Below are 18,023 nucleotides of genomic sequence, written 5' to 3'. Positions count from 1 at the left end.
ATGCAGTTTGGCATCAGCTGACTGAAATCCTTTGATAATTTCTGCACAGATGGCTGGGCTGAATGCAGCACTTTTTAAATTATTATTTTCATGGTCTCTTGGTAGGCCAAAACCTCGACACCGACAACAGACCTCCCTATTAAGGTGGACGGCGCCAACGTCAACATCACAGCTGCCATTTATGACGAGATCCAACAGGAGATGAAAAGGGCCAAGGTGTCTCAAGCCCTGTTTGCCAAAGTGGCTGCAAATAAAAGTCAGGTGAGTGGTTTTTAAAAGAGCAAAATCGAGGGCTGGAATTAGACCCTTCTCCTTCCCCCACCAATAAAAATACATCTGTTCCTATAATAATAATAACAATAATAACCCCCAAGAAACCTGTCATGTTCTGCCTTTTACTCTAGTTTGCTTTTATTCCCATTGGAGTTCAAAATAGAGATGAAGCCAAAACCCGATCTTTTTTTTTTTAAGATTAAAAAAAATTAGCCTCGAATGATTTCTCTCCTTATTCTAAACACTGCAATGTACTCTTTTGTTTCTCTCCCTTTATATATATATATATATGAACAAAACTTAGAATGTATATAACAGTACCTTTCTGAGACCAAGTTTTAGCCAAGTCTCATCACCTCTCCTGTTCCCACAAGGGGAATGGCTGACTCTGTTATAATAACCACTTTTCCCCGGGCCCAGAGACACCTTTTGATGTCAGGTGTTTCTTTTATGTACAGAATACAGTTGTTTTTTTCAGGAGAAAACACACGTGGGGAGTGCAGAGTAAGTGCTAAAATCTTTTAACAGAGAAACATAGAAGCTTATCCAGTAAAATTTTTCAGAGTGCTGGGATTGTGGAGAATGTAATGCTCTGGGGAAACGAGCAGACAGATGCTTAGATTTTTTATTTCTGAAAGCAGCAACAGTTGATGGGATCTACTATCTGCTTCAATTCTTCATTTAAAGGGACAACTTCTGCCCAAACCTAGAATCCTAGGTTAGTTTGAGTTGCATGCTTACTTGTTTATACCTAGGGCGAACACCTAATGCAGAGTGGAGGAAACAAAAGTTAGTTAAAGCGTAATTTTGAGAGTCCTTGGATTCTGAGCTTGATTTCCACTGTGTCCTTGTATGACAAATGTTTTCATCCCTGCATATGTAAATAATAAAATGGTTGATGATCTCCCTAACAAATCTTCCGTTGTGTGCTATAAAGAAAGGAAGTGACTGAGTATTGTATTTCTATTAAGCAAGAAGGTTTTCAATAAAAATTAAGTTTTTAAAACTGAAAAAAATCAAACTATAGTTAAATGTTATGTTTAGATTAACTATAGAGTACAGGGTTAGCCTTTTTTACCTGAAGTTTTAACCTGATGTAGGTTATTTTCAGATGTTGATAAAAGGAGGAGAGTAGAATATCAGGGAACTTGGAAAGGGATTAAAATGTTTGTTTCCCTTTCAATTTCAGTGTAGTAATTTTTCCAGATTACTCTGACTTTCTCTCATCAATGAAATCAGTGAAATACAGCTTGCTAAGACATGATGTCCAACCATACTATGAAATACATGAAAAGAAAATACCATAGAGCCGTCTTAAACTGTTAAATGCATAAAATCCCATGTACCACATGGCAAAATATAATGAGAGTTGGAGCTGTTAAACGAATAAAGCTGTTAAATGCATAATGCCACTTGGCAAAACTACTGTGCATTTAATGGTTTTCCACTGTGTAATAAAGGACATATGTGGTAAATGTGCAGTGAGTATAAAAGCTGCACAATTGATTTTGCAAACCTGCCCCTTAGTTGTGACTTGATGTAAATATCAAAGTTTCACACAGTCCTTCTTTTATAAGCAGCTTTCAAGAAAAACTGAAGACCGCAGTCTGAGAACTTGATTCCGAATGCCTGTAATCTTCCTGTTGATTTAGCACTATGGTTTTTGGAAATAGTGATGCCTCCAGCCTCCCAAAAGAATTCAGGTAGCTGATTGAAAGCTGCTTTTGCCAATTGGCAGAAGCTTAGCTCTCCAAATTTTTGATGTCTCCTGAAGAAACCAGTAGCCCTGATTTCGTAGAATTTAGAGGAGAACATAGTTCTGGGAATTAATATGCTGAAGATAAGATTGAGCTTAAGTGAGGATAAGAGGCTTTGAGGTTGTTCTTTTTTCACTGGGACAATGATCTCATTTTCATCTATGAGTAGGGAACCTTATTGTAAATAGCTGACTAGACAGGCAATTCAGACATTATGTTTATTATGTTTTTTTTAAAAAAATGATACTGCCAAACAAAATGAATTTAATTGGTAGTTTCAAAGGCAATTTAACAAAAGATATTCACTCCCATTTTATTAGTATCAGTATTCACTTGATAAAAAGTATATTTAGTAAAATCAATTACATGATTTGGTACATGGCACATATATTTGGTGGCTATCCATAAGGTGTACCTATGTGTGTGTATGTGTATATATAGACATATATACATGCGTACATATATACATATATACATGTTTGCATACATCTAGGTATGTGTGTACATGCGTGTGTGCACACGTATGTGTATACATGTGTGCGTGCACACGTATGTATATGTATACATATATAAGCTGTATATATGACTAATATATATCCATAAGGTATATCTATGTGTGTATATATAGACATATATATGCATAGACATATATGCATATACATATATGTATATATGCATGTATATATGTACATAGACATACACATATATATATGTCTATACATATACATACACGCACATAGATACACCTTATGGACATATATATCTTAGTCATATATATTACACCTTATAGATTTATATATCTCTCTTAGTCATGACTAATCATAGGACTTAACCTCTCCAAGCTGCAATGGGGAGCGGCCACACCCACTCCATTGTATTGTGAGAACTGAGAGGAACAAAGGTTTTTCTCTTGCATTTTCTTCCCTCCTTTTATTTTTCTCTGGAGGGATCTTAGGTTCTTGCAGTGACTGAAGAGCCACATGCAAGGGCTTTCCCTTCTCCTGAAGGTGAAATTAGGGAAACAATTAATTAGGTACTCTTGTGAACTGGAGTTGCCTTGAATCCCTGAAGGCCCAGTTCAAATATGCATAGCAACCTTCTCCTTCCATTTGAAATTTCTATGACCCCTCCATTAACACTCCTTGGTGTTATTTGCTGTAATCAGCTGTTAAGAATAATGTCTAACACTGCCATGTGTGTTAGGGAAGCCTTGAATGGGTAATAGGAAGAGGGAGGGAAGTTTTAGAGAGAGTAGGAATGGTGGGCCAACAGGGTCCTTGAGGACTGTAAGTGTTTAGGAACCAGGCACAATGCAAGGAAAGGGGTTCAGAAAAGGAGTTGAAAGGTTAGCAAACTGGTTCATTGTGAAAGTCCGTTACTGGGAAGTGTGTATATGTTTCCCTAGTGCATGGGTTACATGAGGATGCATTTGTAGGGTCCCAGACCACCTCCTGCAGCTCAGCCCCAGTCCCTTGGTGATGGCCAGGCCAGTCCATCCACTTCCATTAGGTATCTTCTATCAGGCCCTTGCCCCTTTCTTCATGGGAAAGGAGTCCAAGAAGAGTAAGACCAGAGGGAAAGACATGTTTATGCACATTTCACATTTGTACCTTTCCTTCATTTTCTAGTTAGGACCATTTATTGGTTTAAAATAATTTTCTGTGTGTGAGTTCTGAGGATTACCTTACTTTTCTGTCTGCAGAATACTCAGATCATGGAATAGAATGACAGTGGTAATTCTCTGTGAATTAGGAGTTAGTGGTTCTTAGTAGAAGCCATAATGTAAAGGCATGTGGAGCATTTTCTGTATAACTCCAGTCACATACAAAGGGCCACCAGGGAGCGAACGCCCCACATTAAAGTCTGCATGGCCACAGGAATGCCTCGTTCCTCAAAAGCTTCTGCTAATCTTCATGGCTGTCTTCTTCAGATTCTGTGGGGCTGCTTTCCCCCTTTCTTCCCAATTTTACCCAATCAGCTGTGATCTGGGATGTAGAAATCTAGAGGAGAGAAAACATAGTAACCTGTGGGCACATCTTCTGCAGTTCTCTGGGGACGGTTGTGTACTTTGACAGCATCCTCAGCCACATTTCTCTCCCTTGACATCAATTACCCCATTTCCCAGACACTGATTGTTTTTTTTCTTCTCATATCCTGCTATCTTCTCCCTTTTATAGGCTACGGTAGGTTAACTCATAGAATGCTAAGGATCATCTGATGTTGTTTTTTGTTTTTTTTCTTTGAGAGGAGAGTGAATCTTTATTATTTATTATTATTATTTGCATACCCAAAGACCCAACACTACGTATGTGATTGTTTTTTCCTACTAGCTTTGGGTAAAAATCGAGTAGGGAGAGAAATAGAAAGGGGCTTATTTTTAATCTCTATTTCCCCTTCCCTCCATTAAAAAGATAAACCAATGAACAAAAACTTCAGAAGGGCTGTGGACTTGCCTTTTGTATCAGGAAGGTGGAGAGAAACTAACACACCCTGTTCTGTTCCATACAGACAAGGGGAAAAAGACGGCCTGGTTGTAAACCCCAGATGCTGATAATGAAAGGGGCAGCCCCCAGAGCCTGCTGGGATAAAAGAAAAAGGGTGATTTTGGAACCAACACGGACCCAGGGGGGTCTCTGGTGAGGTGATATTAGTAAGATGTCCTCATCTTTACAAAGGTTTAAAGACGTCTGCCAATCCTCCGTGCTACCTATGCTTTTGCAGGCCCACTGGCTGCCGGAGCTGCCACTAAAGTCAGGAATGAGAGAGTTCTTCCTACTACACACTTGAGAATGGGAGGCATAATTGTGATCCCATTGTAGCTAGAAGAGATGGATTTCTGGCTTTTAATACACAATTCTAAAATCATTTTCCCCATAGAAACTATGACCTACATGGTGATTGGGTTTCAGTATGTTCTGTGCTTCATGTACATTAGGATTAAGTGGATTTTGTGTACTGACCTTTATGCCTTATCACTATGTTTCTACAAAAAAAAAAAAAAAAAGTTTCAAGTTCTCAACTGCTTAACAAATTGTATTCCTAAGTGAGAGTGTACTTATGTTTTAGATGTAGTTTACAAGCTCAGATTTTATGAACATTTTTTTTTTCTTAAACTCTCTCCTTACAGGTGGTCTAATTTGCTTGACAGGCTAAATAATTTAAAACATGTAGGTCTCCATGGAAGATTCTTTATATAAAAGAAAAAGGAAAGAAAGACTAATTAATTTTTGTTTTTGCATCTCTTCTTAAAATGTCTCAGGCATATATTTATACATTTTTTAAAGAAATAATTTATATTTTGTGATTACATAAGTAATTTAACAACCTCATTTTAAAAAATTCAGAAAGTGACAAAAAGTATAAAAATAAAAACATGGATCAGCCATGATTTCATGACCCAGATATAGTTACTATTAACATTTTAGAATCTTTTCTTTCAATGTGTATATGTTTGCATGGGAGTGTATGTGCATGTTTATATCCTAATTGATATCATAACTGTGTAACAAATAATTATAAGACAAGTTAAAACTATAATTTTTAAGACAACTTTTTTATGTAGGAGAGTAAATTTACAAAATATAAAATATTATCTTATCTCATTACTTAGTTTCCTAGCCTTTAAAAAATGTTGCACAAAGATCAAAGGTTTGCCATTTTGCACAAAAAGTACTCTAATGTTGATCTTACACTGTGAAGTTTCCATGTTGAGGACGCCTTTACTGGGGCTGGGATAACCCAGGGCACTGGAAGTAGACATGTTGCTGCCCTGGCCTCTCTGTTATAAAGAGTAACAGAAACTGTAGGCCATAGGATACCCTGTGTAAAGTGAGTTGGTGGTCTGTCTCCTGATGATTTTGATTTTGCCATTTATATTCTGCACGTAAGGTAGGCTAAAATGACGTGTGCAGCCTTGACTGAGTAGCTGCTAGGTAGGTTTCTTCAGAACGCAGTCATTCTGAGACCTATCATGGACCAGTTTCCACTCTTGTCAATTGGATCGAGTATACTAAAATTTAGGGGTGGTGTTCCAAATTCAAATTCAAAAAGTTTAATATATGTATACTAAAATTACCATTTGAAAAATGTTATATGCCTAGTGAAGGAATTTCTCAGATTCCCAAATGCCAAACTAAGTGGATGTGAACGTAGTGATGCATGAGCATCAAGTTGAGCCCTTCAGTCTCCCCTCTTTTTCTTTTGGTAGAATCTCGAGAAATCAGATTCTAGTGAAGCAGTCTCCTCAGACATTCCGATAAGATCTCTGTTTTAATATCAACCTCATGATCAAGAATTGGGTTCTTTTTACCACCCTCACAATTAATTATGTTAATGTTTCATGCCTTAAAATTAGTCTTTATAGGAGTCCTTAGGCAATCAATAATGATGATGATAATGAAGATTGATCAGACTACATATGCAGTTCTTAAAATGTCAAATACTTTTAACTCATCACTAAAGTTTTAAACTCATTTTAAGTTCATTTTATCCTTTGCAGAAACCTTTGAGTTCATTATTTTGCCTGTTCATGACTTGGTAACTTTGAAAACTTGCGTGTGTCTTTGAAGCACATTAGGTTGCCATATTAAAACCTCCTCTCTGATTTCTTCCCAGCCCATTGGGGAAGAGGACATTGAGTTAAACTGTGATTCTTACAGTCAGAGAATGTTGGTATCTATGAATGGTTGCTACCACTTTGCTGTTGAGACTATTTAATCGTCTTTTCACAGGGCCAAGACTAGGGTAAGGCAAGCTAGCTGCCTAGGGTGCAAGATGTAAGAAGGCAGGCACACACTTGTCAAACCATACTGTTTACATTTCATGCACTAGTCGCTTGCTCACCTCTTTCTAGTCCCACCCTGATCTTTCAAAACAGTCTTAACTCTTGGTTGTCTGCCTGTCTGGTTTCCCCAGCCACTACCCCGCCTGCCCCCCCAACTCCCGCCACCCACCCATTATGATAAGTTCTTTAGGAAGTTTGCAATATACATTGATATGTCACAGGTGTGCTGACGTTTGGACCTGAAGGGAGGCACTGGAAGCATTTTTATTGTTTTCTGTTCGATATTTTAGCCTAATACATTTTGCTGTTAATATCTTTCTACTGTTGAAGTGAAGAAGTCCAAAATTCTAGATTCATTCTTCTTTTTTGACAAACACAAATGACTTTTTCAGGTGCATGTACCCATGTATGCTTGCATGTATGTTTGTACATATTTATACATGTAAAGGCATACCAAATCTCCATACTATTAAATAGCTATGTATATTCCATGTATGCTAAGGAGAGCAACAACATTTTGTGTAATCCCATCTTGACTTGAGCACAGTCTATCAGAGGTTTAAAGGGCTCTTCTGAAGTAAAATTTTCCTTACTCTCAATTACAGACTCAATCTTTACAGACACATCCATAGAAATGTCAGTGACATGCATAAGATAACCCAGAGATAGCTACAAATTGGTCCCCATAAAAATACAGTTTAGAATTTAGTATACAATTTTGAAAAGTAAAGAAGCAGATCATTTTTACTTATCATATTTAAAGTATAAAATAATTAACCTTGAACTTTAACCAAACAGGCAGCACAATTTTTTCAGGTTTACATAACCTCCTTGTCAGGGATTCATTGAAGCCTTTGACAAGCCTTCCTTGTAGTTAGGCTTTTATCCATTTCAGTTTTCTTGATTAGGTTATCTTGAGTCATTAGGGGGTTTATTTATTTTAATAGACACTTATTGGATTCATGAAAAGAGAATTTGGTGACGAAGAAACAAGAGCTGAATATTATGTGGCTCATTTCACACTTCAGAAGAGTCTCAACCATCTGAAGAGAAATCCTTTCACAGTTACAAAAGTTTGTTTGGGGACTTTATGTGCTTCCATGTAGAAAGCGAACTGTCTGTGGTTAATAATATGAATTTCCTTTTGAGACACTCAGAAAACATTTCCCTTTGGTTACATATGCTGACATTTTCTGTATTGAAGATGTGGGTGAGTAAATGGCCTTTTGCATTTCTGCTGCAAGAATCTATGAGTCATTCTTCTGAAGAACTGTTCATTTGCTGAGTTATTCATTCATTAGAGTTCCTAAAGGGCCAAGGGAGTGGGGGCTACTTACTAATTAGTAGGTGAATTAACTCATTAGCTTTGTATTAGGCATACAAAGGGAAATAATCACTGTGACAAGGCCCTGCCTTCAAGGAGCATATACAGCTTTATTCAACAAGGGCAAAGTTACTAACTCTCTTGTGGGAGATTAGAGAAGGCTATGGACTTGTGTTTAGTGCTGGGCAAGTTCTAGTTTGTATTTGTTCTGAAATATTGTAAAAACTGGAAAATTGGTCATAAACATAGACCAGTGTTTTTAAAGGAAAAAAATCATGGAGGCTGTGAGAAGTTGGGGTCCAAACCAAGTGTCCTGGGGAAGAGAAAGCAAGCCACTTTGTATGCAGAGGCATTTCAGTACCATGGACAGGAACCCCACTCTTTTCAGCTGTGGTGTGTCCCTCCCCTCCTTATCACTTACACATAAGATTTACAGCTAAGATTCAAACTCATATCTGATAGGCTCCAAGCTTGAACACTGGGCCATATTATTGTGTTGTGAAAGGCCTCCCTGGTCATTTGAACATTCTCAGCCTTTGGTATGTGGTTTGGAGGATATGTCACTCATTGATTGTCCACTTGAAATATTTTAATCTTTTAAAATATTTTCTAAGTGAAATAGATATTTCCATACCTCATTCATTTTCAGTTGAAGAGAGCTTTAAAAACTCTAGTATTAACAACAGCAACAACAAATACACACATACACACACACACAGAGAAAAGAAAGTGGTTAAAATGATAACAGATTGTTTAAATGATTGATGTAGTGTGGTTCTTTATGATCTATGTCATGTCTTTTTAGAATGAACACTCCTCGAGGGTAGAACTTATGAAGCGTGCACTTTATGAGTACCCGGCCATTGTGGGTCCCAGTTAATACCAAGCCACACAAGTTCACTATGAAAAAAGATATCTAGGCTAGGATAAGTCATGCTCTTGACTTTATTGTAGCCTTTCCCCCAAGAACGTCTTAAAAAGGAAGAAGTTGGGGGAAAGAGAGGAAAATAAAGATAAGTTAATTCTTCATCATATCAGTTAAAAAGCCTTCAATGACTCCTAGGGCCCATAAGATTAAGATAAAAATTGTTTTTTTTGCTTGGCATTCTTTATAATCTAAGCCCTACCTTCATTTCTAGACTTTCAGTCCTCTCCCCACCTGGTGGAAATCTATCTTTATCTTCCAAGATTCACCTTGTATGCCATATTCTCAATGATGACACTTTTCCTGAACTGCTTCATGGTCAGAATTAATTACTCACTTTCTTGTTGGCAATCTTAATTAACCTTTCAAGTAAAAAGTAACAATGACAATTAGGTAATATATGTAATGTACTAGCCCATTGCATGGCATGCAGGAGATGTGTGCTCAACAGAAAATTGTTAACAGAATCAGTGTCCTGAGAGACTACTATTACTGTTTGCAATTTATATAATGGACTATTTTCCCTATCATATTCATGTATTAGAGATGAGGAAACAAACCTTAGAACATTGACAAGGTTGCTTCTGAGAATTAGTGCTTCTCTCCAACAATAACTCTCTGAATTTGAGTCCGTAAAACATTCCTCTAGGCTAATTTCTATGTACTCTAATAATTTTGGTTCAATCTAATGACTGTTTATTGAGAAGCTACTATGTGCAAGAACCCATACTCTGCTCTTAAAATGCTAAAATGAGTAAGAAACCAACCCTTGCCCTCCACTCCCATCAAGAAGCTAACTATTCTGATAGGAATGCAGACATACCCATCCCTAAAAATAATGATTGAGTTGTGAAAAGGTATAAACAATACTTCAGGGTTACACAAGAGTGGGCAACAAATGAGACCACATAAGCTGAGCCTTGAAGTATAGCTTCTCACGGGGAAAAGAAGTTTGAGTGTGAGACATTCCATTTAAGAGAGTAACATGGCAGAAGCATGAAGGTGAGAATGTACCTGTGAGCAATTCACAGTGGCTGGAGCACAAGGTCAGTAGGGGAATTGGTGGGAGACGAGATCATGAGAGAAAAATGGGGGCAAATTGTGGTTATTATTGTTGCCTCTTAGTAGTGTTCTTGAATTGTGAACTAGAAATTCTCCCCTTTATGCAACTCATTAATGAAACTATCACCTTAATAAAAGATAACTATGAATTTATTATTCATCTTCCAGAAAGAATTAATGACACATTTCCTCAAATAGTAAGCATGTCTAATACATTTACAATGTGATTTGCTTTGTAAATGTAGATTGATATGCAACTTTTCAGGAACACGTGGATTGTAAACAAACTATGTCTTGACTGGTAGGAGTGTCACCTCACCTGCATAGTTGGAAGGGCAGTCAGAGTTGTTTTTTCTACTGAGGGAAATATATTTGTTTAAGAGGCTGATGAGATGGCTAAAATGAGATATGAATAAATATTATTTGCTTATGCACCCTAATGCTTGGGAACTTTTTAACCATTGATTGCAAGGAAGCAGTCTTTGAACTTATTAATGCATTCCTTCTCTGGATTCAGATTTTGGAGGTAAAATAAAGTTTTAATTGCGTACCTCTTGGTATTATTACACTTGGGCTCCATGTATATTTTTCTGTATAAGTTCCAGGAATTTCCTGTATCTAAAAAAGCTTTTTATTTTGAACTAATTTTAGACTCACAAAAATGTTGCCAAACTAGTATGGAAGGGATCATTGCACTGTATTGTATGTCCCTCACCTATCTTCCCCTAATGTTGACACCTTATGTCACCATAGTGCAATTACTGATGATAGTACAATTATCAAAACCAGGAAATTGACATTGTTTCTATACTGTTAACTAAACAAAAGCCTTATTCTAATTTCAGCAGTTTCTCTACTAATGTCTATTTTCTGTGTCAGGATCCTATCCAGCAACCACATTACATTTAGTTGTTATTGTTTCTCCTTAATCTTCTGCAGTCTGTGACAGTTCTTAAGTATTTCCTTTTCTTTTATGACCTTGCCATTTTTGGTTATTTTGTTGAACAGTTCTCAGTTTGGGATTGTTTGATATTTTCTCATGTTTTGACTGAGATGATGCATTTTGGGCAAGACTACCTCAGATACGATGTTGTAACCTTTGCAGTATATCATTTCAGAGCATTCATGGTGTCAGTATATCATCACTAGTTATTTGACCTTGACCACTTTGTCACGGTTATTTTTTCTTTGTACCTTTAACCCTGATGGTTTATCACTGTCAGCTATTTCTGACAGATAACAAGATCATGGAATGTAAAACCTAAAAGGAACTTAGAGACCATCTTTTGTTAACCCATCCTTTTACAGTTAAGCACCCAGGAGCTTGAAAAGGGTAACTATTTGCCCAAAGGTCACCCAGTTATTTAATGACAGACCAGGAACTTAGCAGTTAGGTCTTAGAGATCCGTGTTTGATACTCTCTACACTTCCTAACTATGCTCAAACATTTGTAATTTACTCAGTCCTAGTTTTACCAGACTGTGAAAGTTAAATGAACTATATGAATATCCAGCCAACCTTTGGTCAAAACTTAAAACCAGGCTAAGAGAGAAATCCCAGGGAAGTATATACTCCACAGTTCATGGTGCCCACTCACAGAGCTGGCCAAGGCTGGAAACCAGATGAACTTCTGTGTCAGCATTTCTGAAATGAAAATTATTCTCATGGAATGCTCCACATAACACAGAGAAAACAACAAAAACCTACTTGAGATTTTTAACAGAAAAAGGAGATTTGTTTATTAATAATTCATGAGTTCCCATTGAACATGCACGACAGAAACAGTGCTATTCAATAGAGAATACTGTCATCTGTCACTGTTTTATTTGACATTTACACTTTTTTTTTTTTTTGCCTGATACTGCAGAACTTTCTTGGATGGCATGCAAAAATTATATAAATGAAAAAAAATCCCAATGTGGGGACCCTTTATCTCTTCTGTGATGGGTTCACTCACAATTACATACGTGTGTGTTCATGCAACTGCGTGGCACTTTCTCACACATTCATTAGCCAGCAAACAAGCTAATAAGAGACCCTATTGAGAAAACAGAGATAAGCATCCCAAATGGGCTGGTGAAAAGATGATATGAATAAAATGATGGTGCATGAGATGGGAAGTGAGGTGGAAGAATAGATTTTCTGAAGATAGGCATACAAATACGTGGAATGAGCAAGCGAGCCAGAGCAAGGAGAAGGCAAATCATGGCTGCCATGAAGAAAACTAACACAAAAATACATTGCCAGTTCAGATACAAAATAAATACCTATAAATGGCATCACAGGAGTGCCAGTATTACGGAATAATGACCTTTAGGAGAAGAGCAAGGTAGAGTTAGGATCACCTTCCGATTTTGTGCTACTATAAGACTCTTTACAATCTTTCTGCTCTGTAGGTTAGTTATTATTATAAAAATCACAGAACCAGCTGATACATTCATAAGCTAATTATTGAGGCAGCTGGGTACACATGGTGCAATATGTCCAAGGCTGTGAAGTATCACAGATTTCTTGGGGCCTGCTGTGGTGGGGGTGCGCTATTGAAGGCTCCATCCCTTAATCTGATCAGCCAAGCAAACACTTTGTGGGGAAACTAGATTAATAACCCTCTAAATACCATGAATGTGCTTCATCTTCAAAACCGGGTTCCCTTAAACATGCTATTAGCTCAGCTCCATGAGGGATTTGAGGAAGTTCTCTGGTGCCTTAAGAACAGGGTCTTGTTGGCTACCTCCCTGTGCCAGAAATTAATTTGGTTTGCTTATGTCTGCACACATGATCACACTTGTGTCTAATCTGCTCCCTAATAGCTTCAAGGTCAAGACCTTGCATGTCAGTGGGCAAATTGAGCACTACACTTCTTAAAGACTGATGGCAGACAGCACACAGTCCATAACGAGGCCTGTAGTGTTGTTCTAAGTGATTGTAATGAGTGCAGATTATAACAGCGCATATAAATCAAATGCAGCAATGAATGTTGTGCGAGACATTCCCAGTGTCATAAGTGGAGATACCACTCAGCTGTCACCTGTCTCCTTTCAAGCTGCAGCTTCCCACAATGCAGTTCAGTCCTCAAGCGGAACAGCAGGTGCTGTCTTCCTTAAGGTCTGGGTATCTCAGATCTTCATCTTTTAACAGATGCAGGTTTTTGTTTGTATTTTCCATTGAATGATTGGTCTCCATGTTCTTGCCTCCCCTGGGAGATGTTAAACATACCTGTTTGAAACATTTGAAAGAATTCAGTTGGATACTTACTCAGATCTGTGAAAAGATAGAGAAGTAGGAGCTTATTTTTCCACTTGTTTTCCATTTCAAGAATTTTTACTTTAAGCAAAGAAACCCTTGAGGAAACACTTGGAGATTTTTTAAAATATAGTTTATTTTTAAAAATATAATTTATTTTCTGGTAGGGATAAAAAATTTGTCTTTATTTTTTATATACATTGCACCTTGAAAATCAAACGTTATCTGCCTTTCAATTGAGTTGAAAAAGAAATCTGTGAAAATACTTGGAAAAATATTTCCAAGCAAATGATAAGATATCTTGTTTTCATTCTTCCTAACCTTCTAACTCTCCCAAGCTTCCAGTTTATTGCAAGAAAAGATCAGGTCTGCGCAAATGTGGCCTCTCACTTGTAAAAACAAGGCAGTGTTGTGTTACAGATTAGTTTATAAATCCCCGGTGGCTTCACAGTTCAGTGCCTACAGCTGCTGCAGATGGGCCTGGGTTTTTGTCTCTTCGCGGTGCTGCAGCCGGCAGTTGAAGGAGAAAATGGAATGATCAGGTTATTAACATGGAGGCCGTGAGGAAGAGGCTGCACAATGAGAACAGCTGGTGTTGCTGTCTTGGCTGATGCAGCGGAGATAATCAAATCTTGCCTTTTTTTTGGGTAAAGGCAGAAGACACAGTGGAGAGTTAGACAAACAACAGCTTATGATATTATATGGGGTTTTTATAATGCATGTCAGGAAATTTCATTGGCTTACAAGTGATGATATAGAATTTGTTGAGGTTTGGGAATATTTTTCACAAAGTCTTTCATGTTTATGTACCTTTTAAGATAAATTTTTACTCTTTTGCAAGAGACATGATGTGGGACAGTTCTTGTTTTGAAAATTAGCGATGTAGCTTGGAAATGATGGGTTAGAAAGCTACTGGGTAAAATATTTTGACATGAGTCAGTGAGCGATGTTGACAGCATCCTCTGTATTATTTTCATATAATCCATCATTATTTGCATTACATTTTCTTTCTTGTGCAGTTGAAAGAGAGAGAACATCCGGATGCCAGAGTTTGGAAGCAGACATTTGCAGGTGTGACCCGACCAACTGCCTACCTTCCTGCAGGTGTGGCTGTGGCGGGAAGGTGATGGTTAAGAGGGCCTGGAGCCCGAGATATTCAGAGGTTGAGCAAATATGCATTTCTTTTCATTCTAGCCAAGGTTATTGCTTCTATTTTGCGGAGTTATTGATAATTGTAAGAATATTTCCTCCCTAGAGAATTCAGTGTTGTTTACACCTAGACAATTTTTCTTTTTTAGAATTTGCTGTCCTGTAATGCACATTTGTTTATCTTCACTCTTAGCATGAAATGCTGCCCAGTTGGGTAATTTTAAAATTGTAGCTGACTGACACAAAATACTTTTTCTGAGAACAGATAACTATAATCTTGCTTATCTTTTACAGAGAAACTGCAATTGAGAATATATTCTATAGGCAGAGTGATAGGATATCTAACAAGAGGAAAGATTCTTGGGCAGTGGTATAACCACCTATGTGGTCAGGGGTTGGTTTTTAGAGTCAGATTGTTCCAGTATCTCCCCAGCTTGGTGGGAACAATTTTGACAGAAAAAGATGTACTGTGATGGCACTGGACCACAGTCAAGGCCCCCTCAGCTCCTCTGCACTCTGCAGGTTAATGCAAGCGACCTCCTCTCTCTCCAGGGCTGGCTGTGTGAACTGCTCCGCTGGAAGGAGAACCCAAGCCCAGAAAACCGCACCCTCTGGGAAAACCTCTGTACCATCCGTCGCTTCCTGAACCTTCCCCAGCATGAGAGGGACGTGATCTACGAGGAGGAGTCGAGGCATCACCACAGCGAACGCATGCAACACGTGGTCCAGCTTCCACCTGAGCCAGTGCAGGTCAGTGTCCCCAACCCCCGCATCCCACCTGAGCAGGGCTCTCTGTGCCAGCAGTAGCTGCTGAGGGTTCAAGTAGCACACACCACACCAACTTCTGTTAGAGGGTGTCACATGCCAGGTCCCAAGTACGGAAGATGCTGTTGTCACAGTGGGTACTGTGTGTATATTTGTGTGTGTGCATGCGCGCGTGTGTGTGTATGTACACACGAAGAAAAATGACTGAGAAGTTGAATGCCAAAGACAGCTGCTTTCCTGAGAGCATTTTACTTGTGGGATTATAAAGCCAGAGCACTCATGGAGAATTAAATCTCTTGATCGGAAAACATGGTTTCCATCAGTTCATTTTCTATAAAAAACCTGTGAAGTAGTTTTGCATCCAAAATCCCTCAAAGAATGTTTGATTAGACTGAGGAAAAGAAATAGCCACATGACCTAGGGAATACCATTGAACTCATCTGAACCTTGAGAGACAGATTGTGACAGATTCTTAGAATTTTAAGATGAGATTTTGCTGTCCTTGGTTACATCTCATTTAGAAATCTGCCTTCCTTTGGATTGTGTGTTTTGTTGGCTTAGGTTTTGCTCTCATTGAGAGAAATAATATTGCTTTGCCATAGTAATTGAGTTTAACTACTGACACTTTCCATAATCTAAAATTAATTGCTTTCAAGAAGAAATACTGATTGAGATTTCCAACATTAGGCCCCCTAGAGTTTGGCCCACAAATTGTTGTGGTAGGTTATAAGATGGGCCTGCTGCCCAGTACCCTCAATTTCAGCTGCCACCAAAGAGGACCCTTCTGCCTCTCTCTCAATCTCCTGAAGTAAGAAAAAGTTGAGGCAGGAGTGCATGTGTGCACATGTGTGTGCGGAATGGAAGAGGAGAAGACAAAGGGAGGGTGAGGCACGGTTTCTTGATAAAAATAGAGAGGAGTGGTGAGGGATGCAGTAAAACACCCCACCCTGAGGTTCCTGTCTCCTTTCCCCTCGCTCCCCCTCACACACTTGGGAGAGAAGCCAGAAGTTAACACATCTTTACGTCACTTTTCATCTAAATACCGTCATCTCTGCCAATGATTTTGTGCTATGCTTTTGTGTTATCATTGGTCAGTTTCCAGGGACAAAGTCACAGAGTGAATTGCCCAAACTTAATAGTACAGGCAGTCTCTTGCAATATCCACAGTGATCCCAGAGTTAGGGATGGGGATGGGGGTGATGAGGGTATGCAGCACATCCTCACCCTTTAGGACCCACCGTCCCCCTTTCCTTCTTGGTCCTTTTCTGACCAAGGCCTCATCCACCACCAGGGCACCTCCCTTTAGATAATTAAACCCATGTACTGAGCCACACAGAGCAGTGGCTTTCAGACTTCGAGATTCAATTGAAATTATAATTAAAGAGGGGCCCAATACAGGCTTTCCAACCTTTTATTTTAGAAAACAAATTTATTTGAAAAGTTTTAGGGAAGCTCTTATTTACTATCAATATCATTTCATAACATACTCTTTGATAGCAGACAGATTAATGAAATGGATAGCCTCAGACAAAAGATCATGTAAACGGTACAGTTCAGCCGTGTGAAAATCTATCACTTCCCCAACATCCCCACCGCTTTTTTTTTTTTTTTTTCTGATTTTGATGTGAACTGTATTAGATTTCTGTCTTGAACCAACACAAGGCCAAGGACTTGCTTCAGGGAACCACTGATTTTGCATGGAATTTTTATTCAGGGCCTATCTTAGTTCAGTACAAGTTAAGTAGAAATAAAGCAGCAAGGAAAAAGCAATTGATTCTACTTATTAATCACAGCTCATTTTAATCATAAGATGGTGATAAAGTTGAAAACTTAGAGAAATTTGAGATAAAAGTAATAAAATGCATTGTTTGTTATAATTGAGGGCCTCCCTTCATCTGGATGACAGCTCTTATACCATACCTGTCTGTTTTTTGTCCATAAATTATCATCTTGTTGGGCCCTTTGTTTATTGGTAGCTAAAAGTATATTTAACATAATATTTTGTCTTACAGTTGGCCAGTTTGAGTACAGTACATCTCAGAAGCAGACAGCCAATTGATTTATGAGTTTTATTATCTTTTCTATTAGTATGTCAGAACTAGAGTATGCTGACAATATTTAATGGCTAAGCATGAATCTGTAATTTTTCTTTTCAGTTTTAAGCATCTTGTGGCTATTAACATTAACTTCTGATATCACTAAGAGAGATGCACTTATTTTATAAAAGGTTATTCCCATCACTCAGATCTTAGCTAAAGAGTTTACAAATTAGGTAATTTTCTCTAAAGTGAATTTGCCTCAGCCGTTGACCTTGAGCCCATAACTACTGTGAAACTCATCAGCACATCACTTTTTTTTAACATTATGCCTATATCTGAGTGACACTGCTTTGCAATGTTGAATTTATGTCTGTCAGCAAAATACAAAGCTGTGGATTGTTTATTACAGTCATAATATGAAAAGTGAAGAAAAATAACTGACACTAGACAGCAGAACTCCTGAGACTAGAGAATACAGTTGGCACAGCCTCAGTGACTTGGGGAGGGCTGTATTTAAAAACATACCAAGCTACTACAAAAAGGTATGTAATTGTCCAAAAGTCAAGGACTCGGGGTTGGAATTCACTTGAGGCTTTCATATCAACTGAATTTTTAGTGAGATACAGTTACTTACCTGTTTTAGAAATCTTAAAAATTCATATGTAGGGTAATATTAGTTTGGTGATGTTACATTTTTGTCTAA

General features: G+C 38.1%; 1 protein-coding gene across 5 annotated transcripts in view; it reads left to right on the top strand.

Moving 5' to 3' along the window:
• SATB2 (SATB homeobox 2) overlaps positions 1-18,023 on the top strand; it is a 194,188-nt gene that overhangs the window by 140,815 nt on the left and 35,350 nt on the right. For all 5 annotated transcript variants that reach the window (XM_065525834.2, XM_045367439.3, XM_065525832.2 and 2 more), the window contains 2 exons: positions 106-261; positions 15,069-15,266. In XM_065525834.2, coding sequence (XP_065381906.1) covers positions 106-261; positions 15,069-15,266 — 354 coding nt within the window. The remainder of the gene's footprint in view (positions 1-105; positions 262-15,068; positions 15,267-18,023) is intronic.

Source organism: Macaca fascicularis, chromosome 12, assembly GCF_037993035.2.
Source record: "Macaca fascicularis isolate 582-1 chromosome 12, T2T-MFA8v1.1".
NCBI classification, from domain to species: domain Eukaryota; kingdom Metazoa; phylum Chordata; class Mammalia; order Primates; family Cercopithecidae; genus Macaca; species Macaca fascicularis.
This window is presented reverse-complemented; position numbering and strand designations above follow the sequence as displayed.